This window comes from Rhipicephalus sanguineus, chromosome 2, assembly GCF_013339695.2.
Source record: "Rhipicephalus sanguineus isolate Rsan-2018 chromosome 2, BIME_Rsan_1.4, whole genome shotgun sequence".
NCBI classification, from domain to species: domain Eukaryota; kingdom Metazoa; phylum Arthropoda; class Arachnida; order Ixodida; family Ixodidae; genus Rhipicephalus; species Rhipicephalus sanguineus.
This window is the reverse complement of record NC_051177.1, coordinates 230,875,342-230,892,765: the sequence shown is the minus strand read 5'-3', so window position 1 is coordinate 230,892,765 and position 17,424 is coordinate 230,875,342. Positions and strand designations below refer to the sequence as shown.

The window sequence follows — 17,424 nt, the reverse complement described above, 5'->3', positions numbered from 1 at the left end:
TTCGTTGGCTGTGTCGGTGGCGTCTTCTGCGGAGAGGGTACGCTCCCGGCGCCCTTTTATACTTGTTTTTTCGATGCGCGCGCTCTGTCGCGCACGAACAGTCGGCGCCAGGCTTTCATGCCGTCGTTCGAAATCGGTGACGTGCGCTTAGTTAAGCGCTCGTTCGTGACAAACATCGTGCACAAGTCCACTTTCGTAGAGGCCCGCGCCTTTCCTGCAGCTGCCAGTGCAGAATTAGTTGTCTGGCACCCGCACGAAGGGCAAATAGCAGCCGCGAACTTCATTCATCTCCTCACAGCAAAGCTGTGCAAAGCGCTGTCGTCTGCTCGGCTTCCCGCACGTACTGTCGGCGGCGCCCGCTAGGCGGCTATCAGTGGCGCCTCTATAGGCGGTGCACAAGGCGTATATGGCCATGTTTTGGTGGATTGCGTTCACAGACAAAACAACACGTAGTAGAACAACAATTTTCGGCACCCTTTGCCACCACTGATGCGTCTTTCACAGGTGTCGCGATATTTGGCGGTGGCGTTCCCACCACTTGTTTGTGCCCCTTTGCCTTGTGACATGGAGATTGTGCCAGTGCTGTTATCAGCAGTTGCCCTTTGTACTGGCTATGGGACAGATGCGTGTGGTTCGCTCGGAGGAGGAAGAGTGGGATTGCCGATGCACACAGAACATGAGGTGAAGCCGAAGCCACTCCGTGCATTGATATGGTCAGATTAGGTGATGCAATAAGTAGCGACGGTATTGGAACAAAAAATGTGTTGTAAGTAGCACCTATGTGGATATGTGTGCCTTTTTTCGTCCATGTTTTCTGTGCACATTTAATTCTCTTCGAAATGGATTACCACTGTGCCCAAACTTTGTACTGCCCATAGCCAGTACAAAGAGACGCTGTGGCTACAGTGATTGCTATTTTGAAATCTTGCAAAGAACGCGTTTTTTACACCAAGGAAATTTGTGCTGTGTAGTATTTAAATACCATGAAACTGGTTGACACAGCTGTGTGTGTATTCTGTGCAGAGGCACTTGTTCCTGGAAAGTGTGCGCACTGTCGGTGACTGGGAGGTGCACAGCTGTCAGGGTTGCCATTGGGATGTGTACGCGCAAGCCTCCGATCGGAGTCTGCTGCTCAGTGCCAACCTTGAGGTAAGGCTTCACTCATTCGTGTGCGCAGGCAGTGTCAGGCTGGCCGACGTTTCAGTAGGGGCGCCTATAGTCCTAAGCGGGTTAGTTGTTGACATCATGTCTGGTGGTGTTGCTGCCAGTACGTGCCAAAAGAGAACAAACTGGGAAGGAGACGAGTGGGAAAGTTTTGCTGGTTAATGTCTTTTGTCTTGCAATATACATCGTGAGCTCCTTGATAGCTCCATAGGTTTGCATACGATTGTTGCGTGCATGGCAAGCATTGACTGTATGTTTCCATCATCATGCAGAGTGATGTCAAGCGTATTGAGGCCATGCGGGCATCGACTGACTACTCCCCTTGCTTCCACATTTTGCTGCCGCCAGTAGCTGACAAGGAAGGAGATGCTGCTCGTGTTGCACCAGGTGATGTCATCCAATGCTTTTCTGCAGTGATGATGTCAGCAATTCACACCGTTTTATAGAAAATCTTTTACCTCTAAATCCAACTTTTCTTTATGCATAGTCTTCAATAGATTATATTTGTGTACATCGAAGATGCCATCAAAATGTTTGGATAACAGAGCAGCGCAGATTAAGAAAAGAACTAACTCTGATAATGCAAAAAAAAAACAAACCTATTCTGTGAACCTGCGACCCGGCCACCATGGCTTGGTGCCACCATATGTTGCGTGTAAAGCCGAAAGAAATGCTGGTGCATTGCAGTCATAGTTGGTGTTAAGACGAAGCTGTTGTGCCCGTTCTGCCACTGTGACTTGCCGTTGAATCTTTGGGTGTCATCCAAGCCCCATGGTACTATGCCACTGTTGTCATGTTCACTGAATGTAAAAGCACTTGCCCTCCACTCAGTCTGGTGAAGGCTCACAAAAACAAGAGAGCTTGAGCTTAAAATGAAATGAAGGTAACAAGCTTAATTACGGCACCTCTCTCTATGGTGACCATGCATTTTCCTTTTGCAACACTGCACGTGCATTGTGTCTGAAGAAGTGAGGAAAACCTGGCACGGTGTGTAGAATTTTCGGTCACTCCTGTGCATTGGTTCAGCAGAGGTCTGGTAACTCGGCTTGATCACAGGCCTTCGCATAAATTTATAGAGCTTGCAGCAGTGTGGCAGATATGAGCAAGCAGTTAAAAGAGAAATATCGGCCAGCTAGGTAAAACTCGTTGCAGCAGTGCACTTACCTCGAAACATGTTCATTTGTGATGAAAGGAGGTAAGACGAGAGCGCTCATGTTGTATTTCATGCTGCATTGCTAGCTCCATGGTATTTCACTCAGAAATTAAGGCTTCTGATCCTAGCACACTTTTCGTGAATTGTTTTATGGAGGAAAAAAAACGTACACACATAGTAAACCTATTAGAAGGGTTATTCTGTAATATTGAAAGACAGCATGTCTTTAGAAAAAGCTTTATCAACAATCTAAAAAAATTTTTGAGACTGTAAAGATCAAGCTATCTGTAGTTAACAAGTGTTGAGGCGTAATCTTGATAACATTATTTGTAATGTAAAAGAAATATTACTCCTTAGATTTGTTCCTGTTTTTGTCCTAAACACAAGCAAAAGATTCCTTTTTGGGCAATTGGTTCGGAGAACGGTACCTTGAAATTTGCTGTAGCTAGTTACATGCAGAACTGCTCTGGCCCTATTGGCGTGTTTAGCTCGCAGGTGCTAGTTTAGTAACTGACCGAGGAGATTTTGGTGGTTATGTAGCTTTTAGTGTAGATATTGTAGACGTCTATTACTCTCTGCTGCATGATGGGTTGTTAAAGCGTGTACAGCTCAGAGCACTCGTATGTAACTCAGGGCTGTGGATATGCATACCACTTATTGTGCACTGGCTCCGAGATAACATAACATGGCTGCCACAAGAGATCCCCCATACAAGTGAAGTCAGAGAGGAAGCCCTTGCTGCGGCCGCTTGTTGGCTCCACAGTGAACCTGCTTGTGTTTCATGCAGGTGTCACCACTGTTTGTGGCATGCAAAATAAATTGGTGCATTGTCAGGCAGGTGCAGATAGTGGGCATGTGACCTTGTCTGTACAGTCAGTTCAGGTGGTGTTCCGCAAATTTGAAACCTTTTGGGCATCATGACCTGAACTTTCGTGTTGCTACAAGCAGGTGCACTTCTAATCTTGGTGGGCTTTTGCAGGCTAGTTGATTGACGTGATGTCCTGGCCATGGACCCAAATATTGTGTCACATGCCGTGCTCTCGGTTCAGCATGTAATCTCTTAAATGCCTGATCTCTGTGTTGTCAAGGGCAAGCTACCTGAGACCCAGCAGGCTAGGCCCAGTGAGCACTGTAGTCAGATACAACTTCAGTAAGTGGATGAACAAGCACCTGTACCAATGGGACTTACGTCATGAGTGCATCGCAGCATCACTGTAGTGCAGTACTACTTATTGCCATTGTTGTGCTGGTGGCAATGCAAGCTTCACTCAGACATAGGGGAGTCAGCATGTGCTGCGCATTCCTGCTGTTGCTGTTGAAAGGAACTCGGAAATGGTTGGGGCTTGTCAGCGGATGCACGTGTGAGATGTCGTGTCGATGGAAGGATGAATCCCAACATAAAAAGGTAACAACTGTTTATTCAACCAGTGGCAGCATCGGGCACGAAACTTTTTTAAAGACATTTCGGCTCCTGCACGTGAGCCTTGCTCACAATGACAGCAAACGTTGTAGCATGCTCTTCTTAAGTACGCGTTATCATGCGTTGCAGACATTGAGCATACACAGCGGGGAGTGCACCAATATTTCTTTTGAGTGTGTGTGTAGCAGTATGAATACAGTCGAACCCGGGTATATCGAACTCGCCAAAAAACGCTTATTAGTTCGATATATGGCATAATTCGATATAGGCCCGCTATAGGATTTGACACAAAGGCACATAACAATAAGAAAAGTACTTTATTAATATGGTGGCTTACTTGCGTGCCCTACTTTGGAACAAAATAGTCCTGGATTTTCTTCTGTGACAACGACTTCGCTGCCTGCGACAGCATGCACGCCTCCACGTTGTCCAACGAGTCAGAGCAGCTGAGGCAGCAACCTTCCACATTCACGCAATAGCGCCAGACCAACGCAAGTGCACTAATCACTTTGGAGGATGTAGGCAATGGGCCATCGTCAATTTCCTTATTGCTGTCGCTTTGGCTCGTGGTCGGCACGACGTCTGCAACATAGTCCTCATCTTGTAGCTGACCCATGATGGCGACATCATCGTCCGCACTGACGAACTCGTCGAATGTCGATCCGTCGATAGCTCCCGGGAACTCTGCCGGCTCGCTCCAAACTTTGGCGGAAACACCTGCGGTGTCATCAGTGCTGTCATCGGAATTTGGGGTGTCATCACCAGGCATGCGGAAGCCGGCATGCCTAAAGCAGTTCTGGATCGTCTCCTTCGTGACATCTGCCCACGATCTACTCAACATAGAAAGAGCTCGACCCGATTTATGATTTCGAGTTTCGCGGCGAACGGCAAATTCTGCCTCTTTGCACAAGCCATGACGACAGCGCGCCAATAAAGTTCACAGAGCACCAACAGGCAACACCACCAGCACGGACCACGCTGAATGAGTACTCGAGGAAAACAGGCAGCAGCAGGCACACAAGCATAAAGAAAGAAAAAATGGCGCTCACTTCTACCGCCTCCGCGCCTCGGAGAAAGCACGACGGCCTCTGATTGGCTGTAAGCGCTGCGAGCGGGCCAGGATCATTTCTTGCAGGGGGGTGTTCGCCCGTGCACAACCGGGTCTAAACCACTTTTTCTAGGGTGGCGCCGGCAGTTTTGCCCGCCACCGCGAGGGAAAGCCAACTTGCTGGGGCACTTTTGAGGCACATGGAGTTTGATATATCGGTTGTCGTTGCTGATATCGTTCGATGTAACAGTAACTTTTGCTATATATTCTCAATGTAAATTTACCGTGTTTAGAAATTGTTCGATATACGGGATAATTTGATATAAACGGGTTCGATATAGTCGGGCTCGACTGTAGTGAAAAATTCCAAATGCAATTGCTGGAGCAACTTTTTTTCAGTGGCTATTATTTCAGTGGACCCCAGTTCATTCTGTGTTCAGTGGACACCACATGCTCTGCAAGAGCATTGGAAGCAACTTTCTTGTTCTTGACATCATGAAAATGTTCTCGGAGTCTTCTCTTGTAATTCCCTGTCTCGCCAATATACATATTGCAACGGGTATTCACCAAGCGAGAAGGGGAAGAAGACTTGAGCTGGTTCAGCTTACCGACGCCATCATTACCTGACCATCAATCACCTTCTAAATAAACATAGTTCAGCCGTACCCGTAACAGTTTTGTGGTGGAGGTGTGGGGTACTTCGACCAAGACGATAAAGCCGCTGCTGCTAGGTCTATGCCGAAGCTGACGTCTCGCTCGACTGCCTCCGATATTACCGGGGATTCCGATGTCCAATAACGATGACCGGCAGTTGTCTCCGACTCCTCCGGCGTGAACAACCAGCGCCTGGATACGTCAGATGAAGCCATGCCCTTTCTCTGGAAAACCCGGCGAGAATGTGGAGGAATGGGCTCACCCACTACTGTGAGCAAGTGCAACGGCTGGAAACCCACGGCTCAGCTGGAGCATGTCGTTCTCTTCCTGACAGACACTGCGCTGGTGTGGTTTCAGAATCATGAAGAATCATTAACAACCTGGGACCACTTCGCTGCTGAAATCACAGAGTGCTTTGGAGATTCTACCACGAAAAGGAAGCGGGTGGAACAGACATTGCTTGAGTGTGCTCAAGTGCCAGGTGATACCTACATACATAGAGGCGATCCTCAAGTTGTGTAAGATGGTGAATCCTCGAATGTCTGAACAGGACAACGTTGAGCACTTTCTGAAAGGTATTGCCGAGGATGTATATAACTACTTGATCACCAAGAAGAGCCTCGCCTCGGTTGCTTATGTCATCAAGCATTGCCGCACATTTGAGACCTTGAAGCTACGCCGCATCACGCCATAGTTCGGCAGGTTAGCAAATGTTGCGACTGTAGCAAGCGTTCAGGACAGCTGCAGTTTTTAATTTGACTTTGTGGTGAATGTAAGACAAATTGTCCGCGAAGAACTCGAACAACACATCAAATCGGTGGATGTCGAACAGCCTGGTTGTGCTTTTTGCCAACCCCATGAACCTGTATCGGCTGTATCCACATTGTCGGCCATGTCAGGTGGCGCAGACTTTCGAGTTGACCAGCTGTGACAGCACTGAAGTTCCTCTCCCCACGACATGACACACAACCAACACACTCGTAGGGATATGACCACGAATCGGCACCCAGAAGACCGTGTTTTTACACGCAGCGTTAGAGCACTGCATGGACCGTGATTCTCGGCCCGGGCCCTGACTTCGTTCAAGCTTACCCGCCCGAACCCGGCCCAGTGACTCAAAGCGAGACCCGGGCCCGGCCCAAACCCAAGAAAAAATTTCGCCTACCCGGCCCGGCCCGGCCTGGCCCGGCCCGGCCGCAGATTTGGCCCGACAGGGGTCCGAGCCACTAATCTAGGTGGTGTTGACCGAACACGGAATCGACAAGAAGTTAAGTGGCAAATATCTACGCTTTGTTGGCGCATGTTTCGTTAACAGTTATACTTAACCTACGGTAATTTCTTGTAAAAAGGGGCTCACGGTGGAAACAGTTGAGCGGACATACTACTGGGGTACAATGTTTGTTCAGCAGTGGTATACTGAACCTATTTTTTCTGCAAATACAATAGGGGTAGCAGATAATAGTGTAGCAAGGAAAGTTATTTGCAGCATAAGTTAGGCTTCGATAGTGATCGAGCGCAATAAAAACAGAGAAGACGGAGAACAGAACACCCTCTTCACTTTGTTTTTATTGCACTCTCTGTCGAAATTGAAAGCATGCTGTAACGACAAAGCCGATCGTGCACCCTTCTGGATATGTAGCACCTTTCTTCAGCATAGTAGCACCTTGCCACTGGAAGAGAAATAGAGGAAGAAACCAAATTTATTACGTTGTTGTAAATACACAAACCTACATATAAAAATTATAATGAACCGTGTGCATCACGTGTACTTTTAGAAATACGTATAAGCAGCCAAAAGGAAGAAAAGACTTTTTGTCATAGCATTATTTTCATACATCACACCACTGCTAGTATATATACGTTTTTGTGGCATACTTTATAGTTTATTTGTTCACAGGTTGATGTGTAAAAAATCAAAGGGTCAAGGGATTGCAGCTTTAAGCACACCATGCGCTGTTGCATCACATATCCTGCCGCACTAAAGTTTCTCGCACTGCTTGCGCTAGCCGCAGGGGTGCCCATCTGCCTTGCGGATTGTGAAGGCTTTGGCAGTCGTCGTTCTTAACTTCCACCATTGGAATTTAGAATATCTTTGTGGACCTCTGCAGAATGAACATAGCTATCCAGCTCGTCCCTTCATTTCCTTTGTTCTCGAACGTCGTGCCACTCTTCAATGTCATCTATAGAACTGCTTTTTGAAGGCTTCTCCTTGCAGTTTTCGGCAGTGTATGTTATGCACGGTTTGCACTGTGCTCTTCTTTACATTTGTAATGGTTTATGCCTTCCTAACAATGTTGTATTGGTAGAAGGTGGTCATTGGATCACGCGGGTAAAACCAGCAGAAGGTAGCCGAAGCAATTTCTATTTTCGGGGCACGTTCCAGTTTGCTGATAAAGGCGCGAATAAGCTTCTCGACACTTACTCATTGGATGCATATGGTTCGAAGGGAAGGGACATCACCCGGCACGGAATTGGTAATTGTCTTTTTGCAAGCCAGATATTTCGTCAAGTGAATACTTTGCCCCACACCTTGTCTATGGACCTTTGCTATTCCTGCACATTCGAACGCTGCTGCGGCAGTATCATGTAGCTCTCGCACTTATATAGCATAAGGGTCTCAAACAAGCGGCCCGCGGACTCCCCGATATGGCTCGCGGCCTGCACATGACTGTCTTTGTCCCATTTTTTTTCTTTATAAGTACGTTTTTAAGATACACATGCATGAGCTAAGTACTCAACTTCAGCATTACTATTAGCTTATGACGGCTCATGTTGATACTCCCTTCTACTCACAGATACTTCAATGCACTAGCGTTCATACGCCAGCTCAATATTTATTGATCAGATGCATGCCTTGACCCCCCCCTTCCCTCGCAAAATTTTCCAAACGAAATTCTTGATTGAAATATCTCGTGTGAGTCATATCTTTCAATAAAAATGTCCTTACTAAATTGCAATCACTGATAGCTCGTATGTGAAGGTAGGTCAAAATGCGCATTATACAGCACCGATTATGCGAGATGTTGACGTTTAAGTGCATTGACATCCTGAACGCAAAGGCTAATTATACGCTAATGGACTCATAATTCGACTAACTCAGACTCAGATCAAGCTGTGAGTCTGAGTCTGAGTGAGTCTGAGTGAGTCCGAGTGAGTAATATTTAGGTGAGTCCGAGTCGGAGTGAGTCCGGTTGAGAAAAAAAAGATGGTTTTGATCCCTCCGTCATAGGAATCGGCATAACACGAAAGTAAAGCGTGCCTTTACAGAAGTAACTCAATGTTTACTGTACATTGATATAAGAGAGTTTGTGCAATGTATACTGATGTCTGGCAGCTGTAGCACCGTTTGACGTGGATGCACCCACTTTGATGATTGGTGGTATATCTTCATCCCGACGAGTAATGTCCATGTTAAATGATTACACCAAAACCCTGTGGTAGCTGTAGTAGTTAACGGTGAAAGCGTAATCAGAGAACGAGGTGTGATAGCCAGAAGGGCGTCGCATATCGGACGCAGAACTTGGTCGCCATTCCGCGGCATGTTAAAATGTGATTGAACACCACGGCCGGACTACAGGGAAACACAAAGCGCGTCGTGCCGCCCTGGTAGCCTGGCCGTGATTTTTTTCGGGGCGAGCGTGTGAGCAGGGAACGCGGTGTTACAGCCAGGTTAGGCAGGCACTCGTCGCAGAGCTATTTTTGGTTTGGATTAGCTTGATGCTGTGAGCAAAGCCAACGCTTTTACAACGCTTGGGCAAAGGTCGCCACCTCACGGTGTGTTAAGGCATTGACGAAATTGAACTTCTATTGAAAACGCGCCAAATGGGACGGCCGTGTAACGCGCTGCAGGTGCTAATCGCGGAGAGCACAGTAATGACGAATTACTTTACCGCTCCCAGAGGGCAACACCACCCCGCCGACCGGGAGAGTGGTAGATATAAAAGGCACGTTTGTAAAGCCTCCAGAGTCTATGACCGTGGTGCAGTGGATAGCGTGCCCGGCATGTGTTGTTGCGGACCGAGCGATCGTGGGTTCGATGCCCGTTGACGGAACTTTTTTTCTTTGTCATCTGAGTGTGTATATTTTTTCGACGTCATTTCCGTGACGGAAATACGTCACTGAAGTCTTGGTGGACCCCGGCATAAAACACTTTCGTGTTAAAAATTGAGTGAGTCTGAGCCCGAGTGAGTCCGCCTAAGGAAAATTTTGGTGAGTCGGAGTGAGCCCTAAGGACAAAATATATCCCATGAGTGAGTCTGAGTGAGCTCCGCATTCTTGCCGACCTATGTGCATGACAGGGCTAAGTCATTTCTTTTTCGTGAGGCACCCCCTGCGGCCACCATTTGTTGATACATAACCACGAAACAAAACTTTACATTTCAGCGTCCAGATTTTAGCCATTGTGGAGATAGAAATTCTGCCGCCAAATACCCTTCAGAAATGATCAATATATGAAATATGGAAAAGTTATTTCAAATGGCAATGTTAGCTGACATTTGGTACGACCTATTCCCCCCCCCCCCCCCCTGCCCTGGCTTTTATCTTCGTCACTGTCCTTTCCCCTGCGGGAGTAAATTTTCGGGGATGCGGCCCATTACCTGGGGTGTGTTTGAGACCCCTGATATTGCGGAACAAGACGAAAGCTCAGCTCAGAAGTTAGCAATGTGGGCACAAAAAGCAGGCTGTGCATGTCCATCTCGCGTCACATAACCACTGGAAGCCGTGACGGAACCACGGAAAGAGGTGTGTTTATAGGAATTGTATCTCACGAGACTTCGTGCAGTCCTTTTGCTTAAGTCCTTTTGTTTAAAGGGACCCTGAAACGGTTTTTTGAAGTTTTGTCAGCGTTTAGGCAGGATCATCCCCAAATCATTCGCACCAGAAATTAAGCGACGCACTGTGTACCAAGGCCGCTACGGAATTTATATCTATACCCTCCTCCTCACCACTGCCTTGCACCCTCAACTCACAGACACCCTGACATCGCCGGCGATCGCAGCGCTCTCACGAGCGCACTCGACGGTTTGAGCTTCGCGACGGGTTGCGCGTAATCTCGGAGGCCCAACAAAGACGAAGCTCGCGGAGTGGTTGATATCTGCTCCGACAGGTGCCGCCACACTACCAGCAGATCTTATTTTATTCTCCTGTACGGCGACAATCTGCAAAAGCATGCGGACAAACAAAAATAATTCGAGAACGGTCATCGATAAGCGTAAACTCGGGCAATGTGGTTGTGTCTTCAGGGGTGAAGTTACAGCCACAAAAACGTGGATCGTGGCGTTGAACGGATAGCGAGAGCGCGACGCTCATTGCAGCGACGAGCTGAAGGGATTCCGCTCGCCAGATGCCTCACGAACATTGCACGATGTCGCAGCTTTACAAGTCACCAATTGCTAGAAATTGCTAGATACGTGGTGCACAACAAGGCTGGGGCAATTAATTATGTCCAAGAAAAGAAACCTCAAGATAAACACTCTCGCTCAGCTCACGTCAACACGGAGTACGTTGTAACACAGGCAGACGACGCTCGCTGTCCACAGGAGGTTCAGTGACGTGTACTGGACATATCCAATCAGATCAGCCGCCTGCGTGACGTCGCGCTTCCAATACGACGCGCACTGGAAGTGGGCGGTTTGAAAACGCGTTTGGCTGAGCCGCTGTGATCGGTGGCGATTCGCAGCTTTAAAGCCTTGTAATAAATTACACAGTTTTCGCACAGAGCTTAAATCGGTCTGTAAATGATCCTTAGGACTTGTTCTACCGGCTCAATGTGTTCGTACATAATCGTCAAAACCGTTTCAGGGTCCCTTTAAGGCTGAAACTTTAAGAACGTTTCCCCGCTTCGGAGCTCTGTGATCACTCTTGCGATGATAAGTTAGAGGTATAAATTTAGTATATTACATTTATTTGTGCGATTACAGAATAACATTTGGGATACAAAATAATAAAGAATGCCAATAAAGCACAGAATAGCAATATGTTAACTATATAAGCGCCTGGTCTATTTACGTTTAGCTCGCCTGTTTAAAAAAATCAAGTAGCCCCACATGCAAGAGGAAAAAAAAGGTTCATTACTTGTTCATCATAAAGCCTCCACAAATAGATTGCCCCGCATAAAGAAAAGCGTTTTTTTAGACAAACTGTGAAACGCACGTGGAACTAACTTGAAGGGACACTGAAGAGAAAAATGATTTTTCTATTATTAGTAAATTACTCTTTTAGAATTCCAAAATCACGATGCTCGCTGCATCAAGACTCTTGGTAAGCGATCAAACGCACAAAAAGAAAATGTGGGTGGCGACGCCACCTTGAAATTCGTGCAGCAGGTGCCGTGACGTCATAGATTCTGACAGTCTCTACTAAGGCCTACGTAGATCCTAATTGGTAAAAATGAAGTACATTGACCTGTGAGGGGGCCATAGACTTAACATACCAAGTTTCAGGAAATTTCGTTGAGCGAAAGTCCCCGAAATACGACAAATACAGTTTCCACTCCGTGACGTCATGCACGGAGTATTCAGGGCTAAATTTAAGAATGGAACTTTGACCTTGATTTTCTCGTAGGGCGAATGACATTCAAGTTCTGAGAGTACCCTATCAGTCTAAAGCAATTCAGTGTTTCACTTGAGTGTCCCTTTAAGAATGGAGCCAAGTCCAAGCGCGGCCCGACGCGAGCCCGCCACCTCAAACCCGGGCCCAACCCTAAGTCCGGAGCCTCAGGCCCGAGCCCGGACCGTGCCCGCCGTGAAAACTACTTTACCCGGGCCTGCCCACCGGGCCGGGCCGGGCCCGGGTTTTCGGGCAGGCCCGAGCCCATGCAGTGCTCTACGCAGCGTCCCAGAACTTATCCCGAAGCCTACAATGTCGGTCGCCCATTGCCTGTCTGCTACAGCTGTGGTGCCTAGGTCACATCTCTCGTTTTGGTTGGCAGCGCCGCCAGACAAGATACAACCTACCACCGACTTGGCCTAACCTTGAACAAGGAATTTATGACGATCATTGGCCAGCAGAACCTCGGACAGTAAACACCACAGGCTTGCCACCAAGGAATTCTTTCTGTCATTACAACAAAAATTGAAGGACACTTTGTGAATTCCAAAGGGTGTTCGGTGAAAGCCTGTGGCCATTTGACTGACTCTGCAGTGGTATCGGGGGAATCCACATTTTTGGGGCACTTCTCCGAACCGCTTGCCGTGGAACCATCACCGGGCTGTCTGGGAGCCATCCGACTCACTCGACTGCTGCAACGAGACGTCTGAAAAAGGAGCGTTGCCGCGCGCACCGCTGTGGCATCACATGATTGCAGAGAGAGCGTGAGGGGGCACGGACGGACGGACGGTCGGTCGGACGTTGACGCTGTGCCGTCACGTGATTGCTGGGAGAGAGTGAGGGGGAGAGGCCCCGGCTGGCATCGTTCCAGGGCATGGACGGACGCGAGTATGAGACACTAAAGGCTTTCGCCTTAATATGTTTGCAGTCTTCACAAGGAAGGCTGCTCCTGGAATGTCTTTCCAACTTATCTTTCACAGGTGTGAGACTTCCTTCGAGTCGGGACGTGTGCCACTTGGGCGTTGTAGCTGCGCAGAAACCGAGTGAATGCTTCGCTGGGACATAAGGCACCGATGCACATTTTCTTGTGAAAGTGGTGCAAGGTTGAACTGGGCGCAGCATTTGTCGCTGCACTGAGTTCACGAATTAAGTCTGGTATCTCAAGTAGCCAGCTCCCGCCGAACGATCTCCATCTTTCTTTGCGTCTTCTTGCGTGGCTGCTGGGCGCGTTGCACAAGTGTTGACACATCTGAGCATTCATGTCAGGAAGGGTGCACAGAATAAAAATTTAGGGAATGACTGGTATGTGTGTCCCAGGGGCGTAGCTAAGGGGGAAGGGGGTTGGGGGGGTTCAAAACCCCCCGAAATTTTTCAGTTTTGCTTGCGTATATAGGCACGCACACATACAAACGCACGCACAAACATACATAAAGTATGGCTGAACCCCCCCCGAAAAAAATTTCTGGCTACGCCCCTGGTGTGTCCTTTCCGTAAATGCTGAAAGTCTGGTAGCTACAGTCCCATTTCACACGGACATCAACGAACGAAAGGCAACCATTCGATTTCTCTTTCATGGTAAATTCGATTGTGTCCTAGAATTTAGTATTTCCAAGAACCGCAGCAGGGAATCCTGGTGCAAGACACAAAGAACCATCATCCACATGCCGTATTTACTCGAATCTAAGCTGATGTTTCTTTCGGAAAAACGATGTGCGAAAGTTGGGGGGGTCGGCCTAGATTCGAGTTCAATGATTAAGTTTTTTTTCTGGTTTTGCGAATTTCGTGGGTCGGCTTAGAATCGGGGCCGGCCTAAGTTTGAGTAAATACGTTATTGAAGAAAAATGTGAGGGGTCAGCAAATGAAGTGAGAACACGGTTTTCGACAGCTTGCATGGTGAGGTTTGCAATGGTGATGGGACAACCCATTGCAGTGCCTGCTTGTAGTATTTGCTCTTGAATGTGAAGTAAGTGTTTTGAAGTATAGCAACCGTGGAAGGCCAGGGACATCGATGGGCGTTCGGTCCTCCGGCCCAACTCAAGGGCTGTCTTACACACGTCGACGGCCACACCGATCGGTAAAAAGCACGACGGCAGAAGATGCCAGAACATCATTTGCATCCAGCACCATGCTGCGTACCTTATCATTGAAGTCACTGGAGTTTCTTAAATGCAACAGTATGGAGAGCTGGGCGAGTTGGTTTGTCTACTCTGGGCTGGGCGCCCGTCTGTCTACTCTGAGCTGGGTGCCCGTTTGTCTACTCGCCTTTTGTTTTCGTCTTTTGTGTGCACGCCGAAATGTTTCCAAGAATTTCTTAAATGCGTTTCAGTGCTTTCAACGAGTGGTGAGAAGACTCTGTGTAAGTAAGCTGAAAACTTGTGCATGGGGGATTTAGTGAAATCGACAATAGGGCGGATTGGGACACCTGTTGTGTGAATTTTACCGAGGCCTCTCGCTGAGGACACAGAGTTCTTTCACCAGTAACGCTTGTGAAAGATGGAAGTTATGGGCATTCTGGTGTTTTCGTTAATTCCTTCATCATGGAGATGGCTTAAAGGGGCCCTGCAACGCTTTTTCGTCTGCATTCTGCAGCACTGGATTGTTTATTGCTGAATACTGAGATGAACGCAAAACGAATGATCGAAATTGGTGCACGGTAACGGAAGTTATTAGCCGTCAAACTTCAAAACCCCAGCAGACGCCGAGAAAAAACGTTCCCTTTCGCATTTCGCTCTCCTACTGATATCAAAGGCCGGTTCCAATGAGCGCGTGCCTCTTACAGAGACATACCGGACGACTCGCCTCGTGGGGGCAGTCGTGCAGCGCTCCTAGTGTCGTTCTTATTTAAAAATTGTAGCGCTATATTAGACGAGGACAAGAAGAAAGGTACATGACAGGACGGCCGCTTAGTGTCGTTTCACAATTAATTTCAAATTTTCACATTTAAAAACAGAAATCCTTTTGTATCTGAGGAAGTATAAAGAGTGCTTTTATAATTTTTAGCACACAATAGCGTGGCCTATTTGTGACCATATGAATATTACGTGCGACTTGTCGGGTCGAACCAGTCAAAATGCACGGCCAATGTCGTCACTCCCACGTGATGAAGCGTCACTTCCGATCACAAAAATAGCCGATGTGTGTTGCTCTAGTCCGAAAACAATGTGGTTTCTCCGGTGAAATAAAATTATAACAGCTTTGTTTTTGGCGTTGCCACTCGCGCAACGATGTCGGTGCATTTCACAGTTCGAGAAGAAGCGATAAAAACTACACGCTTAATTTGTGTCGCAGGGCCCCTTTAATTGTGTATTTGGGAAGTGTTCTGCGTCGCAGGTTTTCTGATGCCATTATTATGATTGATATTTGCACTCGTGGAATTATATGTAATATCACAAGGCTTGGCCTTGTTGGAAATTCATGACAGTATACTACCAGAGCGAAGATACCTGGACAGGAAAGAAAGAAGACGACACACTGTGGTGAACGCAGTGTGTCGTCCTCTTTCTTGTCCTGGTGTCTTCCCGCTGGTAGCGTACTGTGATACTGAATGCTTTTCCCATGCTCGACCCACATCTGTGTGCAGGTGTGACAGAGGAGGAGACCATTGTGGCACGTCTGCATGTGCAGCAGTTGGCTGCACAGTTCCTGCAGAAGGAGCTGGACGCAATGGAAGCACGCCTCAGGTGAGAATGGGGCCATGTGCCTCTGACTGCAAGCAGATGTACAGTTATACCTGGATATAACAAACTTGAATATAGTGGTGACATTCGCTTTTCAGCCAAACCCACTAGTATATAGTGATACTGGTTTTGACAATATGTAAGTTGTAACAGTGAGAATCTGCTGCACCTCTTGGGTGTTTTCCATGGTGAAGTGAGCCGCTTGCTACAATGCCCCCGTGCCACGTTATTGGTTGATGACCATGCATTCTGGCTGCTGCCACTCCAACGGCTGCCCTGTGCTCATACAGCAGGGTCTGTTTTTCTCCACACCACCAGCCTTTGTCAGTGGATGAGACGGAAAGGACCCATCCTGGACAATCAGTCCAGTTATTCTCTCACACTCGTGTCCTTCCTGTCCTGTCCTGTTTTGGAGTATGCCCTCCACAAGAGGAATTGCCCCTCATTCTGAGCTGCTCTGCGAACAGGTTAAGTTGCTCTGTTGGCGATGCAGACTACTTCCTGGCCGTGGGGTTTCTGTGCCACCGAAACAGAGGATTGCTCATTCTGTTACAAATCAGTGATTTTGGCACTTGGCACACTGCCAGCCACGCCTTATTGCAGGAAGAGCGGTAGGGCATCCAGGCATTATTCAATGTACCCCATTCCCCCGCCATAGGAGTTGTTTCTTTTTATATTCTGGAGGATATTTGCACTGTTCAGTACAAACAATAGTTTGAAATACAGTCAAAACCGACTATGTCGAACTTGGGTAAATCAAATTATCCTTTATATCAAACTGTTTTCGAACACGACAATGCTTTGGCATCAATGCATAGCAAAATTTACAGTCACATGGAACAACACCTGGTATATTGAACACTGCAAAATGCCTCAAGAGGTTGGCTTTTACTCGTGGAAGGGAACTTTCCCGCATGCATTTGGGGGGGTGAGCAGTGTGATTAGGAGGGTAGAGCGAGTAGAAACTGCCGCTTGCCATCGCTCGCTTTGTCCCATGATTCCTCGTCGTGCCCATCAGCCCGCAGTGCGGAATGGCCGTTCGCTTCTCCCTTTGTTAATGCTATGGCTGCCGTGCAACGGAGGAACCTGGCTGTTGTTCACAAAGCTGGTGACAATCAGCACAGTCAGGACGCAGGGAAAAGAGGTCCGACGTTGCCGCTGCACACAGCATTTCAAGAACCATGCTGAGTATGATATTGAAAAACAAGGCCAACAGTAAGGCCAAGGTGGACTAGAAGTTTCCGGCAGCCGACGAGCACGCACAGCTGTGTATGAAGATGCTCTCATACTGTTTGCATTGATACCGCATTTCCTCACGTATAACTCGCACCTCCAAATACAAACCGTGGAAAAACAACAACTAAAAAAAAGGTGCCATCATATTGCTACAAAACCGCATTCCTTGCATTATTGTAAAGCCATGTCGTGAACTCATCTTGTGCATCAAAATTCACATTAAAAAAATACGGTAGTTTCTTTAAAGTTTTACATCAAACTATCAAACTATGCGATATATCAAACTAAGTCCCATTTTTTTGCGAGTTCGATATATGCAGGTTTGGCTGTACCCGAGTGTTATATGACTGGGCTTAATTAATTGTATGATGTGTATAATGAAGCACGTTTAGTTCTTATTTCAATATTGGGCATGAGGCCCACCACTGGAAAAGCTGCTGTTGCCGTGACGTGCGCTTGGCAGGATCACCTGGTCACAGCGGCTGCATCGTCTGCTTCGAGAGCGCTGTAGCAAGCTAAAAAC

At 47.6% G+C, this 17,424-nt stretch overlaps 1 protein-coding gene across 6 annotated transcripts in view; it reads left to right on the top strand.

Moving 5' to 3' along the window:
• The window catches only part of LOC119384158 (uncharacterized), a 290,104-nt gene that overhangs the window by 83,163 nt on the left and 189,517 nt on the right, over positions 1-17,424 (top strand). For 3 of the 6 annotated variants that reach the window (XM_049412782.1, XM_037652446.2, XM_049412785.1), the window contains 3 exons: positions 1,024-1,149; positions 1,437-1,551; positions 15,569-15,668. The exons of 1 other annotated variant lie outside the window; for it this stretch is intronic. In XM_049412782.1, the coding sequence (XP_049268739.1) occupies positions 1,024-1,149; positions 1,437-1,551; positions 15,569-15,668 (341 nt within the window). The remainder of the gene's footprint in view (positions 1-1,023; positions 1,150-1,436; positions 1,552-15,568; positions 15,669-17,424) is intronic. 2 more of the 6 variants (XM_049412786.1, XM_049412783.1) reach the window with 2 other exon arrangements.